Here is a 15,546-nt window from a genome sequence, read left to right on the forward strand (position 1 = left end):
ATGATCAATTCTCAAATATAAATGGAATTAGTGGACTATCTCAAAAGTTAGTTAAGACAAAAAAGCATATTGTTTATCCATTGGTGTTTCTCTTATTGAAATTAACTTTAATTCTGCCTGTGGCAATAGCATCGATTAAAAGAATATTTTTTGTTATAAATATCATTAAAAATTGACTTCATAATCAAATGGGAGACAAGTAGTTGAATAATTGTTTAATTACATATATAGAAAAAGAGACATTCAATCAAATTATTAACGAACAATTATTCAATATTTTCAAAACATAAAAACAAGAAGAGAAATACTTTCAAAATTTAAAAAGAAGAAAATTAGTAACTAATGTACTTTTTTTTATTCGAATAACTAATGTGCACTTTTATTTTTTTATTTTGGATTAATATATCCTTTGATAATAATGTATATTATTTTTGCTCCCAACATTAGATGGGATCCATCTGTGGCTATAATATGTATAACACCTGTCCCAACTAATTACTTCACAGATTATTCAAACAGCTTGCTTTAATTTGCTCTTAGGACATCATACTGTACATTATTAGACAGGCGTTACTAATAAGTAATTTTGCTTTCTATTTTTATCAACCAAAGTGAGCTTAAAGAAAACCATCACACTATATCATTGTTGTCAACTGATGAAATTTCTTTAGCACTAGATGTTGAATCATTATCCCCTCTGGCATTGTCATAGCCACCATGTAACACCCTCAATGCTGGTGCCTCATCAGTCAAAGCTACATCATGTTGTTGAATTACCAACACTGACGTCACCACGCCGTGCCCTGAAGATGCAAGAACATCCCCTATGGGACCCAACTCTGCGTGTTCTGCCGGCCTCTCCGCCAAATTTGCTACCATACTCGACGGAAACCTACCCTTCCCAACTACTATAAGATCATAATCTCCGCTTCTTCCTATGCCTAGTGCCTCCTCCACAACATTCTCACTTGCCTTCTCAACATACCCAACCATCTCTCCCCATCTCCCTCGAAACTCTCCCATTGCCTTCTCATCCAACTCCTACAAGTACCATTAAATTCAACTATTTATTAGTACATACAATGTTATTCATAAAAATAAAAATAAAAATATGGATTTACATACTAGAAATATAAAAAAAATTAGTTACCAAATCAACTATTAACATAAAATACAAAACACATATTAAATTAAACAATACATATATTTATTCACAAAATACATAATGACTGATTTAGTAACTGATTTTTTATGTATAAATAATATTTTTGATAATCAAAATAGTCTTAAAAGATTACATTAAATTTTCGATAACTTATTAACAAAAAGTTATAATATTGAAATATCTGAATAAATTGGCAGAAATATATTCGAATGTTAATATAGTAATTATTTACCTTCTCTATTTGACGGTTCATTTTAGCTGTTGAGAAGCTATAACTTTGGTCGCAATTGGCATTTGGCGAGGGGTGTAACACAATATTTTTACCATTCAATTCATCTTCCTCAACAAACCTGATAATAGTGACCCTAACTACAGGGTGCTCAACCATTCTCCCACCCAACTCCAAGGCCTCTCGATCATCCGGCCCACCAAAGAACAAGATGCAAACCCGTTGGCCCATCGTTCTATCTGGGCCTGGAGTTTGCGAACCATTTCCAAAACCCCGGTCCACTAGCACGCCTACAGAACACGGCGCGTGCTTGAGAACCTTCTGGTTCACCCCTCTCCATCCATGGCCCAGATTTTCCAACACCTCGTGGGCCCCACCATTATCCTCGTCATCAGCTTCCACCCTCCAGTGCTTGTGGAACGGCAGGATGATCATGGTCACTCTCTTTTCCTCCGCTACGTGGCATATGTCCTCGTGCATCGTAGGCAAAGAAGAGACTGCAGTAGTGGGCCGGACCGAGACCCGGCCTAATTGACTGTAGGCCTGAAAGGCCCCAGCTAAACGGTCGCGCCACTCACCGTTGCGCGACCGCTTAAAAAACGGAAAGCCGTTCTTTCTAACCCGTTGGACCAAGATGATGGAGGAGGATCGCTCCGTAAACTCGACAAGGTGCATGATGAAGAGCTTGACGAAGGAATTTTTGGTGCTGCGAGTTGACTCAATGAGGCTTATGATGGAAGGGACGTTGCCGGGGCCATGGACGCAAGCTAGGATTCGGAGCTCATCTTTCTTGTCGTTGCCGGCGGAGTTGGTGGTTAAGTCGCCGAGCTTGCGGTGGGTCTTCATGGCGATGCCACGTGCTGGTTTGTAAATGGCCATCACCATTGGGGTTGTTATGAAGGTTGTGAACAATGCCATCAGCACCAAGATTGCAAATATCTCGTCGTTTAGAACCTGTGAATATGTACAACAATATATATCATGATGAATTTATGTAAAGTGAACATGGAATCAACACAGTTATTCATAAATATTTGCGCAAATTGTTCAGGAAAACATACAGGACGCTATTTGATTAGTATGGTCTAGTATATCATTAAATTAAATCTCCATTCTCTAAAATTTTTCACCTCACCAAAAAAAGAAAAAGAAGAAAAGAAGAATACGACCACAGCAATACTTACTATAATTTAACAATATTGGCAAAATATATTTCTGAAATTTAAAAATATTATTTGTATACCAAAATTAATCATTATATATACCAGACGCAGTGTCAAATGACGAAATATCGATCAACATCTGAAAAATCTTTGGGTGATTATTAGTGTCGTCTATCTAATCGTGAACATGGAAATAATCCTATAATTGATTATTAATTCCCCACGAGTAGTAAAGTTTTAGTTTAATAATTACACGCAACAAAGTGGAGTTTACTAAAACGAAAACGAGATTGAAGTGGTCGAAATGGCTACACGTGTGTCCTAGCTAGGCCTAGATTTACTATGCGAGTACTTATTCTACTTTCTAAATCTAGATTATTGAAGTTGCTAAGATTTATTATATGTTCATCGGAGGATCGGAAATTAACCATGAACCTATGTTTTACTCAGGTATTTTACGTATTATGATATAAGCCTAGAGTTGTTGTTATTGCTGTTGTTATATGGGAAAGGCTACTATTTATTATAGCTATATTTCCAAATAATGTAAAACTTAGCTTCTAAAATAAATATCCTGTAGAGACACAAGATAGATGGGTAACGAATTTTAATATGGTTTGGTTGATAGGTGAAATTCCAAACAATGAAAATAATGGATGAATGACGAGCATATGAAGAAAAAAAACAAAAGAAATCGTTGGAAACATTTTCTAAATTAATAATTCTAAATTGCAATTTTTATTTTTCAAAATTACAACCTGTGGAGGACAATTCTTTTATTTTCATCTTTTTAAAGAGGAGAATTTTTTATAAATACAATTTTTTTAAAATACCATCATTAGAGAAAATTAGAAAGATAGAATTCATCCTCAGCAAACTCTTAATTAGGTCAACCATATTTATATAAATAATAAAATTATACCATTCTTACTGTGTAACTCACCTCATACGTGATCATATTAACATTAAACAATGCAAGACTTTAACCCTCTTTTAACACCCCCCCCCCCCCCCCCCCCACACACAAAATTGTAAAGTTTTATTTTTTTGATAATAACCAAATTGATTTATCTATTTTTAGTTTACAAATAGTGTTCGTGAATGCTCAACCGCAATCCTAATATATATCATTAGGAATGTCTAATAACTAAAGGTTTGAGTGGTATTTACAAATTAAAGTGGTCAATATAATTTAAATTTTATTGTCGTCAATGCATTAAAAAACATTAGAATTTAGATACTCTAAAATAATCAAATAAGAGAGTTAATAAAGTGATAAAGTGAAGAATTAAATATTATTAATTTTGTAACTTTTCTCGTATATAAATTCCATTATCTTAATTTAAAAATATTGACTCTTTATTTTTTCACTTTATCAACACTCTTACCTCAGAAAATCTGGATCCATAAAATGTTTGTGCGATTTGGACTAGACCTAAATACACACATGATTAGTAGTGGATACATTAGCCGAAATACAGTCCTCATAGATTGGTAGACAATAACTAATAAGGGTCAAAGGATCGATAATGTGAGCGAAGACTCTTGTGCCTTAATTTGCAACCTTTGGGGTTTGGCCATAAATTACTATCGACCTTATAAGCGTCCTAAATTAGTACTAGATTTACGTGTCATATAAGTGTATCTTTCATCGTTTTGGAAGATCATAAACAGCCAAAAGAATATGCTATTTGGAGGAATTTGCCACTTAGAAAAAAAAGGTACACTCTCAAGGAAACTACTAATCTAATGAATTGCAAAATTTTGGAAAAATAATTATGGTCACAAAAGTTAATTATTATAGTTAAAAAGTTTAAAGTTTTATTAAAAAAAAATCAGTTGTTGATTTCTTAATATGAGACTTCTTTTATGTTTAGTCTCTCGAAATTTATTATGACATAATTTTTTCTATGAAAGCCATTGTAAGGGGTGTTTTATGTGGTGCTATATTTTAATATACAAGTAATGTTTTAATTAATAACTAAAAAATATTTAACCAGATTGATTAAAAGAAAAATTCATTAATCCCGTATAACACAGAATTTAAAATAGTTTCACCAGCTAGCAGCTTTTGATCTAACTTATTCTTCTGTCTTTAACTGGCAAGATTACCAAACTAATAATTGTTACTAACTAGAGCCGTGCATCAAAAGGGCTACGAAACCCAGCCAAAAAAGAACGAGGAAAACACAAAAGAATAAAACATACACCACCAATAGTGCCAGTAGAATGAGTCTAGCTATCTCCAAGATTCCATACCATTCATCTATCTACCCACTCCAAAAACAATCAAATAGGGTCCATGTTATACTCCAAGATTATTAAAACACATTATTTATATAAAATATATTTGTTATTTTGACTTTTTACAATATTTTATTTTCTATGTAAAATTTATTATTAAATTATTCATTATACCTGAACTATAAGTACATGCTATGAAAACTTCTCTGTTTAACTAATTAAAGATTGTTCAATAATATTATTTTTAAAATTTTTAAATTTTAAAATATTTGTACATTATGCTAAAAATGAAAATTAAAACGAAATGGAAAAAGAATATACAAGATGCATAATAAAATGTTCACGTAATGTCTTCAAGCGGAGAGATAGATTTATATTTATTCCTTCAATAAAATGTTAAGTAGAATAATACATCCTTCTAAGTTATAAGAAAGCCATTTAATAAAGATACTTAAAATTTTTTTTAATTTTTTTTAGTAATTAAAATTTAACATATATAACTAATTAAATAATATTTTTTTAAAAAAATTACACCGAACAAATTGATTTGACTAAAAAATCGATAAATTAAATTTTAAATCGGTCTAAATTAATATTTTTTATATAAAAAATAATTATAATATTTTTATTATAAAAAATGAGTAAAATACTTTTAAATTCTAATTCTTTTCTTCTTTCTATGCCATTCTAAGATTAGAATTTTAAGATTTTCAATATATATAGAATATGAATATTTTAGTCATTGTTTATAATAACAATATTGTAGTTATTTTCTATAAAAATGAATATTAATTTAGATCAATTCAAGATTTAATTTACTATTTTTTAGTCAAATCAATTTATCTAGTCTAATTTTAAGAAAAATAATACAGTTTAATTAATTATATATGTTAAATTTTAATTATTAAAAGATGTTTTTAAGTGTTTTATTTGAATAGTGTCCAAATTATAATTCCAATAAATTTCAATTTTTAAAAAATTTAAATAAAAAGATTAATAGTACCTTGTAAACAGAAAAAAGATTGTAAATAGTTAAATACTCTTTATTAAGTATTATTAGAATTACTAAAAGAGTTTTTTGCATTAGGATTGGATAATTTTATATGTTAATAAATGCACCGATAAAATAAGTCAAACAGGAGGTTGCTTTCTAGCTACGTAGCTGGGTTGGCTTACTAGGATATACTCACGAGTCACGAGTAATAATAAGTTAATAACTATACTATTCTAAAAGCAGCCGATAAAGGAAGAAACTACTACAATTTGTTCAGCTCTGATCTCTCTCGCTCACATTTTCCGTGACATGTTGATGCGCTAGTAGTTGCAATTAAATGTAGTCCCGTATACAGTATACATTAATGATAGAAATTATATATAAAGTCAGAATTTTAATAATTTTCTCATGTTATTATTTTTGAAGAAACAATTTTAAAAAATCACTGATAAGTAGCGAAATTCTACCTAAATAATTCAATCTTTTTTATATAATCAACCAAAAAAAAAAAAAAGACACGCGTTATGCGTTTATGTGTGTTGGAAAAGGGCCATCGTTTTCGGTTTCAGTTCCAAAGATGTGTTTTTAAGCGTATTTAACGAGTAAACAAAAATGTGTCGTAATAAGTAATAACTTGTGATTGCGGACTATCATTTACTTTAGGTTTAATTATTAGGAATTATAATTTAATTAATTCGTATCTTAAAGATATATTTTAAAAATATAATAATAATTTTTTTAATATTTTTTATAATATACTTAATCTCTGTTTTTAGAATAAGTTAGTAAAATCTTAATTATTAAAGTGTCTAAATGGTACTAAATTTAAAAATTTGTAATAAGAATTTTTTAAATAAATTATCTACTAAACAAAAACAACATATTGGAATATTCATTGTTTAATACAGATTCTGAATATTAATCTCAAATTAATTTGGAACTTAGAAAAATACTAATATTAATACTAAAGTATTATTAAAATTTATTATTTATTATTATTAATTAATTATTAATGTTTAAAAATATAAAATAAAGTATGTTATTAAATTACTTAAACTAAATTAAAAAATTTAAATTGATAACGTTATGACAAAAATTAATAAATTCTGATGTTACTAACATTTTTCAATTTTTAAACTATAAATTTATAACTAAGAATTTGATAAAAGAAATCTGTTGGAAAAAAAAAGAATACGATAAAATGCTATAGACGTAAAGTGTGATTAATCTTTGATTTATGATATATTTTAAAATAATTAAATTTGAAGGGCCTATAAAAATTGAAGAATCATGATTTGTCAATTTTGGGTAAATGAATAATAATAAAAAAAACCGAGGTTGAAGACACCAAAAAAAATATAGCAATAAATAAAACGGTTTCGCTACGTTACCAACAGCATATCTGTCAACTTTTGTTAATTTTTATTTATAATTGTGTTTTATGGAAGTGTGTTCGTGGATGTGTCTAATAAAAATATCTTTTTTATAGTGTGTTTAATAGAAATGTCTTTATAAATATATTTTTTGGATGTGTCTCTTTATATATATATTTAAAATATATTAATTATTAGACACATCCACAAACACACTTCCATAAAATACAATAAGAGTTGACAGAAGTTGACAGGTAATATATTGGTACTCTATACTTTTCCTAAATAAAATAAGTAAGAAGCTAACCTTTTTCTCCTTTCCAATGTTGAGTACGATGAGCTCCACGAGTCCCTTGGTGTTCATGAGGACGCCAAGTGTCACCGCCTCCCTAACCGGAACCATACACATCAACGCCGCCACCAACGTCCCCAGAATCTTCCCGGCGCACGCCGTCGATATGACCAGCACCAACAGCCCCCACGCCTTCCCGCCCCGTATCTTTGCCACGTCAGTCTTCAACCCACTGGAAGCGAAGTACAGCGGCAGCAACAACCCGGACACAAAATCTTCGATCCTCTCTATCAGCCTCTCCGCAAAATCCCCTCCCTTCGGAATCGTCAATCCGAACACGAACGCACCAAAAATCGAGTGGATCCCGATCAGGTCCGTCATGAATCCCGATACCATCACTCCAGCGAGGGTTAAGCAAATATATGCCTCGTCCACCGTATCGTGCTCCCGCGAGCACCGCCGCGCCACCAGCTTCATCGCCGGTCGGATAACCATCATCATGAAAATGACGAACACCAAGCCGGAGAGGAGAACCCACACGGACACCACCGGGCTCTTGTGGCCGCCGCTACCGTCGGCGTTTCCGGCTAGTGCTACAGCGAGGGCGAGGAGGATCCAAGCCGCGACATCGTTGAAGGCGGCGGCGGCCATGGCGGTCTCGCCTACAGGCGTGGTGAGGAGCTTGAGCTCTGCGAGGATTCGAGCGAGGACGGGAAAGGCGGTTATGGAGAGGGCGACGCCCATGAAGACGAGGAACTGGCCATAACCGACCTTGTCGGCTCCGTCGATGGTCTTTCGGAGGACGAAGGCAACGCCAATACCGCAGACGAAGGGAAGAGAGATTCCGGCGGCGGCAATACTGAAGGCGCGGCGGCCACTGCGGCGGATTGAGTTGAGGTCGAGTTCGAGTCCAACAAGGAAGAGGAAGAACAAGAGGCCAATGCTGGCAACTGATTCGAGTATGGGAGTGCTCCACGTTGGGAACAACTTGTTCATGTAGGTTTTGTTCCTCCCCAATGCCGACGGCCCTAGCAGAATCCCTCCCTGCACCACGCATGTTTTTAATTATTATTAGAGGAAGTCTGCTAGCTACGAAATGATGACGTGTTAAATTAGAGAAAATATTACTTACTACAATTTCAGCAATGACTTTGGGCTGGCGGAGGGGTTTGAAGAGGAAGGCAAGGATGCGGGTGACTACAAGGATCAAGGTGGTTTGGACTATAAGGAGGGGGAAGGCGTAGTCTAAGGGATCGTCGCCCTGCCACGCCCCACTTGAGGAGGTTTTTATGGAGGTTATGTTCACCGGGGCCATCATTTATTTGCTTCTCCCTTCTGCTTATGGTTTGCAAAGGAAGGAATTGGGGTGTATTTATAGATGCATGGAGACGCTACTTCCAATTATAAACCATCTAGCCTTTCTATATATTCTTGCCATTTTTCCATTATCTAATAATCTAATTACTATAGTATAAAGTAGGTTGAAATACAAATGAACTTTTAGAAATCAAGATTAAGTGTGTGTTTGAATTACAGTAAACGGAAGTTTGAATAAAATTAATTTTGTAAACTTGATTTTAATGAAAAGTAAGTTTGTGTTAAGTGATTTATGTTTGGCAATATTTATATCAAAATGAATTATAGTAAAATAAATGTTGTTTGGATTACACTATTTAAAATCACTTTTAGATACAAAATTATTAAAATAGACATCAACTTAAATAATTTTTGTATATTATTTTAATTTAGATATTTGAATAGATCTTATTAATTAATTCTATAATAAAATTAATATTTATACACTAAAATAAAAATAATATATAAAAATTGGCACAATATACTTTTAATTAAAACTAACAAAATATAAATTTTAGAGAGTACTAAAAATAATAAAAAAATTAAATATTTATTTTGGTAGTAATTGAAATAAATCAAAAAAAATTTTATGATATTTTTTATATAGTATATTTTTAGTACTCTTAGTACTCTTTTTTAGTATGTTATAATTTTTTATTATTATTATTTACAATTAATTTTTTGTTTAATTTACTTTTTTAATAGGATCAATATATTATATTAAAAAATAAAAATAATACAAAAAAATATAATTATAAAAATGTATAATATCAAATAAATAATTAATAAAAAATAGTAAATAATAGAAAAAGATAGTTTATATAAATAAAAATAATATAAATAATATAATAGTATGCATAAAGGATAAAATTGGTAAAAGATAAATAAAGATTGAGTATTGATGGTTAAAAGTCGGTTGGTAAAACGCAGAAGCTTAAAATTGTTGCTTCTTAAAAACGTGGTTTTAAATGCAAAATCATTTCTGCGTTCATGAATCAAAAATTTGCCAAACCAAAAATTACAACTTTCAAGATATTTAAACGTACTTCTTCTCTTTAAACGTGGTTGCCAAACACACCCTAAATTTTATTAATTGAGATAACTTATTATTAATATTATGTTTTTTAAACTTATATTTATATTTATTTGTACAAAACTTTCAATGTTTACCCGGTCTAGATCGATACTGTACACGTAACTATCCATGAGTAGAAGGGGAAGCGTGATGAAGCCAAGGCCAAGCTATGATTTGCTTCTTTGTGAATTTGCTCATTGATGACTGATGAATGAACCGTTGAATAGATGCGAAATAAAGCACACATACACCTCTTCAAATTTTTAAGTTTTATTTGATTTTGTCTATAATAATAATAATAATAATAATAATAATAATAATAATAATAATAGCGGCAATTTATCATAATAAATAAACAAGCCTCCAAAATTTACCACAATACATATTTTGTAAAATAGATACCGAAATACATTTTTTTCATAAACTATGTAAACCACGATAGGGATTCTGCAGTTTACGAATGCACGTAATTCACTACAGGGATGTCACGGTTTACGTATCACATAAACTGTGGTAGGGATGTCGTGGTATATGTGTATTTCGCAAACGTGCATAAACCGCTACAGGGGTTTAGCGGTTTATGCTTTAGTGTGGACTTAGTTCATTTTTCATGGAGGATGAGTTTTTAGATAAAACTTTGGTTTACATTTTTTATGTATGGCGCAACATAGGTTGGTGCTTTTATTTAATTGAAATTAGTCTCATGAATTCATAGAATTACCAACAAAATTAGAACACCCTTACTCAAGAGAATCACAACGACATAGAGAATCGCTAACAATAACCACGTCACCGTAATACGAACAGTAAGTACAATTTTACTTAACAGTAAGTACAACTAAAACAAGACAAGAATACAAAAAAGAAAAGAAAAATGAAAACTAATCATGACGACCAAATGACACCTATGCCTCGGCACTGGGGGCGAATCCTCGCTGAGGACAAGTCATGCGAGTGTGTCTCTTGTCTGTCTGCATAGCATACATCGCTTCGGCCGACTAGTATCGGCCTCATCCATGGTGTTACGGATTCTTGTTGACCTCGGTCGCCCTTCTCTAGCACGTCTCATGTTAGGATCAGGAACGATAGTAGGACCGGCGTATGGTGGCCACAGACCCTTTGGAATAGAGGGCAAAAACCTCATTCGGTATACGCTGAACACGTTACTCATGGTATAAACATCATGGACATATATAGCCCAGTGTAACCGGGACTGAGCACAGCATGCAATCGCATGACAGCACAGGAAATGGAGAGTTTAAAAGTACCCACAGTTACAAGTACGATCTCTGAGAAAAACCTAATACGTCCCAAGCGAAAAGTTAATGGTAAGAGTGGTCTCAACCACGGTATACTCAGACTGAGACAGAGTAACCGTGAAGCACCTCGAATCTTTCAAGTTGTGTTCTATCACCTTGATCAGCGCCTGGGAAAACCGTTGGCCTGATCCCAACTGCGCCTCTATTGTCTGCCCTCGGACGACAAAAAGCTCTGCTAACCTCCCATTTGTAGATTTCACAAGTGAAGTAACCGGCAGATTTCGTGTCTCCTTCATTATAGAGTTGACACACTCCGATATGTTCGTCGTCATGTGGCCGAACCGTCTGCCTCCATCCTGGTGTTGAGTCCACTTATCGTACTCAAGTTGGTTGGCCCAATCACAAATGGCCGGATTCTCAGTCCTCAAAATATCAAACCAGTAGTCAAACTCGGCCTCTATCTTGGCATACGCCGCATTCACGAGCATCCGCCTTGCATCCTGACCCTTGAAACTGAGAGCAAAATTAGTTCCAACGTGTCGAATGCCATATGCTCGATATGCATTAGGTAGTTTCCAACCACTGTCTGGTACCTCTAGTACAGCCTTAATGCCGTTGTGTCTGTCAGAGACTACCAGAATCCTTTCTTGTGGGGTCACATGTTGACGCAAGTGGGATAAGAAAAAAGTTCACGACTCAGCATTCTCCCCCTCAACAAGTGCAAACGCAACTGGCAATGTATTCGAGTTTTCATCTTGCACAATAGCCGAAAGCAAAGTCCCGCCATACTTTCCATACAGATGCGTACCGTCAATGCTGATTAGTGGCTTGCAATGTTTAAAAACCTCAACGCATAGAGGAAATGTCCAGAAAAGTCGATGAAAGTACTCTGTAGAGTCATCAACCTCATCTCCTACACACAGTGGAGAAGTCTTCAACAAAGCTACGAAACCGTCTATCGTTGCTTGCATCCCAAGGATCCACCAGAACAACTCGGCATACGACTCCTCCCAATCCCCGTAAATCTATGCGACTGCTTTCTGCTTTGCCTTTCACACCTTCCTATAACTAGGCCTGAATTCGTAGGTTGACTCAGTAGCTTCTTGCAACACCTTTTATCGTAACCGCTGCATCCGCCCTAACCAACGGATAGATCTTCGCATATATCACGTGGTAATCGAGTTGTCGGTCGTCGCTCGATATCGAAGTGGCCAGGCAAGTGTGGGCTCCGTTCTACCTTCTATCCTCCCTGTTACCCTTGCGCTATCGAAGTGCCACGTGGATCATCCACGTGCAATTGTTTCCAAACTCCTTGCATCTCCCAACATACTTCAGATAATCTGATTTAATAATCCGATACTGAACTCCACAATGAATGCTATAATCCTTAACACTCATCACAACTTCCTCCTTAGTATGGAAAGATTGGTCAATCTGAAATTCCCCAAAAGTATTACCCTCGTGTAATCCTTGGTCTCAGAAGGTGTGTGCCTCATCCAATTGTTGACTCACTACTTCTAGGTTCAGCGTTGAGAAATGGGGCGGTTGTTGGTGGGACCCAGAACTGGATGGCCCCTGAGGTGCAGGTGGGGCCATCGAAGTCTCCTCCTCACTATCCCCCGATATGTGATCAGGCTCATCGTCCGAATCATCTTCTCGCAGCGCGTCCTCAACGTGATCCGGCTCACCACTACCAACAAGACCAGTAATCAAACTAGGTGTTCTAGCTGCCGGTAATAGAACAAGTGGAGGTGCAGCTAAGAGACAACCGGCTGCAACGACAGGCATCAAAGTAGACACACCCCCCATCGTCGTCGACTGGGGATTTGGCGCTGAAGCCCCTGAACTGTCAACACGATCTTCCAACTTGGCAAATAACTCGTGTATTATCACCTCCGAAAAATTCCGCCGACAATGAAACAAGACCTCCATGTCTTTATCCGATCCTATCACAAATGTTTCATACTGCATACTACTTGACACGATCGCCATCGGAATCTTGTAGAACACCTTCTTCACCAACTTGGTCCCACACAACCCTGCCTTCTACAATATGTTCCTCTTTAGATCTGACAAAGTATCAGTCGAACGGATAAACAAGCTCAGCGGTTCTTTATCAGTGAACTTAACACCATGCCTATTACTTTTTTTTTTATATTACCAGAGCAGTGGATTAGAACCAACAAGCTCTCCTCACTATCCATTTGTAAAAGTGTGAAAATGAGTCGCCTCAAATGCCCTACCTCTATCTTGAGTGGTATATATAGGTGAATTTGACAAAGCATAAACCGCTAGACTCCTGTAGCGGTTTATGCATGTTTGCGAAACACACATAAATCGCGACACCCCTACTGTGGATTACGTGATGCTTTGCTTCGAATGTAAACCACGATATCTCTGTAATGGATTATGTGCATTCGTAAACCGTGGAATTTCTGTCACAGTTTACATAATTTATAGAAAAAATGTATACATTTTATAAAATATGTATATGGAGGCTTGTTTATTTATTATGGTAAACTACCCTAATAACAACAACAACAACAACAATAATAATAATAACAACAATAGGAGGAAGTGGAGATGAAAATAGAGGTGAAAAGAATTGGAATTGGAATTTGTATAGAGTCCGTAAAATCGTGGTTCACATGAAACTAAATAATATGCCTACCAATTTGGGTTAAGTTTTATTTGCAAGCATCTCGTGAGTCTTTGTGACTGCATGTTCATCCACTCACCACCGTGCAAGGTTGCATATCCATCTGCTCCTGCTGGTTCTGCCCCACAGTATTTATTTTATTATTTTAAATTTTGATGTATTATAAATACACGCATGGTTGACTTGGAATTGAAACGACGAGTAATAAGAAGCTCAGGTTAAAGAGAAAAAGTGCATAAGCCTTTTTGCCGTTTGAGCGAAATTGTCAATGTGAGGCTCTCATTTAGGTTCAATAACGAACATCGAAACCGAACGCATTATTACTTGTTATTGGAACACAAGTGGTAGCAGATGTTAATAACTTTATGGGCACGCATGTGATTCTTATTGTATATATAAGAGGCTAAGATGCTATTCAATTTAACAGAGGTTTTATTTCGCTAATCAAATTCAGAGATATATCGTTACACATTTAAATATTCTTTTTAATTAAATCGAATAAAATTAGTTTAAATTTAACAAAAATCATTTATATAATATTCGTATAAATTATCATTCTTTCTTTTTTTTTACATATTTTTTCATTATCATTTTTTATCGTTATTATTGCTATTGTATTTTTTTTCTTTCTCTTTTTAGTAGTTATTGCAATATTTTTTGTTTTTATTTTTATTAAAAGAGTACAACAAAAAAATTATAAATATAAAATAACAAAAAAAGATGAAGAAGATAAAAAAAATAATGATAAAAAAGAGAAAGATGTAAAATTTTAAATTATACAGAATTTATCAAAAAAAATAGCACCCAAATTTTTTAATTGTGACACAAAATGTTTCTTAATTTGACATTAAAATTTCTTAATCGTGACACAGATTTTTATTAAAAAGTGAAACAAAAATTATAAACATATGCAACAAGAAGAAGAAAAAATGATAACGATGATGATGATAATGATATTGATATTGATGATAAAGAATAAGAGAAAGAGTCGGAGGAGAAGGAATAAGAGTTTTAAATTGTGCAAAATTTATAAGAAAACAATACCAAAACTTTTAAACCATGACACAGAAAATTTTTTTTATTTTGACATGAAAATTTTTCAACTGTCATATAAAAATTTTTTAACCACGTCATTTTCAACTAAATAATGTATTATTTTATTATTAAACTATAGTTGAGTGGTATTGAACTCATATATAAAAGGTCTAGACATTCTTGTGTCATGCATTTGTAATAAATTGATGGTTTTTTTTGTTTTAGAATACATTTGAATGTATTTTATTAGTTAAGTGAGTTAAGATTTTGGACTTGTTATCGTTAAATTAATTGTGTGATATTTAACTAAAAAGAATAATGATGGTGATGATAAAGGAAGGAGAAAAAAAAAATCAAATAAAAAAAAGAAAGAGAAGATGGTAGTGACTACCAAGACGACGATAACAAAAAAAAATGGCCAAAAAGATAAAAAAAAATAAAAAAAACAAAACAATAACAGTTTACGTATTAAAAAAAAAAAAAGTGCGCTATATGAACTTGGTTAAAAAATTATTTAATTGTCTAATTTTTTTGATATAATTATATTCTTTTAAAAAAAGGACCATTTATTAAAGCTGCTTAATTTTGATCTTTCACATTCTTAATAAAGGTTAATATTTAAAATTATAGTTATTAATCAAATTAATTTTTTATGAGTTAAATAATAACATATTATATTAAGTAGTGTCACGTGATATAATT

At 33.4% G+C, this 15,546-nt stretch overlaps 1 protein-coding gene across 1 annotated transcript; it reads right to left on the reverse strand.

Annotated features, from left to right (window-relative positions):
- Window positions 1-332: 332 nt before the first annotated feature.
- Window positions 333-8,832, reverse strand: LOC130935501 (cation/H(+) antiporter 20). Its single transcript, XM_057865268.1, has 4 exons — window positions 8,593-8,832; window positions 7,476-8,504; window positions 1,398-2,348; window positions 333-1,041 (listed from the first exon to the last, which is right to left on the reverse strand). The coding sequence occupies exons 1-4, from the start codon at window positions 8,776-8,778 to the stop codon at window positions 631-633; spliced, it is 2,577 nt and encodes an 858-aa protein (XP_057721251.1). The 5' UTR covers window positions 8,779-8,832; the 3' UTR covers window positions 333-630.
- Window positions 8,833-15,546: the final 6,714 nt, after the last annotated feature.

The sequence above is a fragment of the Arachis stenosperma genome, chromosome 6, assembly GCF_014773155.1.
Source record: "Arachis stenosperma cultivar V10309 chromosome 6, arast.V10309.gnm1.PFL2, whole genome shotgun sequence".
Taxonomy (NCBI): Eukaryota; Viridiplantae; Streptophyta; class Magnoliopsida; order Fabales; family Fabaceae; genus Arachis; species Arachis stenosperma.

Coding starts and splice junctions, on each gene's coding strand:
- LOC130935501 (XM_057865268.1), bottom strand. CDS start 8,778: ATGATGGCCCCGGTGAACATAACCTCCATAAAAACCTCCTCAAGTGGG. Junction 2,349..7,475: donor ACATTGGAAAGGAGAAAAAG/GTTAGCTTCTTA, acceptor ACATATTCACAG/GTTCTAAACGACGAGATATT. Junction 1,042..1,397: donor TGAACCGTCAAATAGAGAAG/GTAAATAATTAC, acceptor TGGTACTTGTAG/GAGTTGGATGAGAAGGCAAT.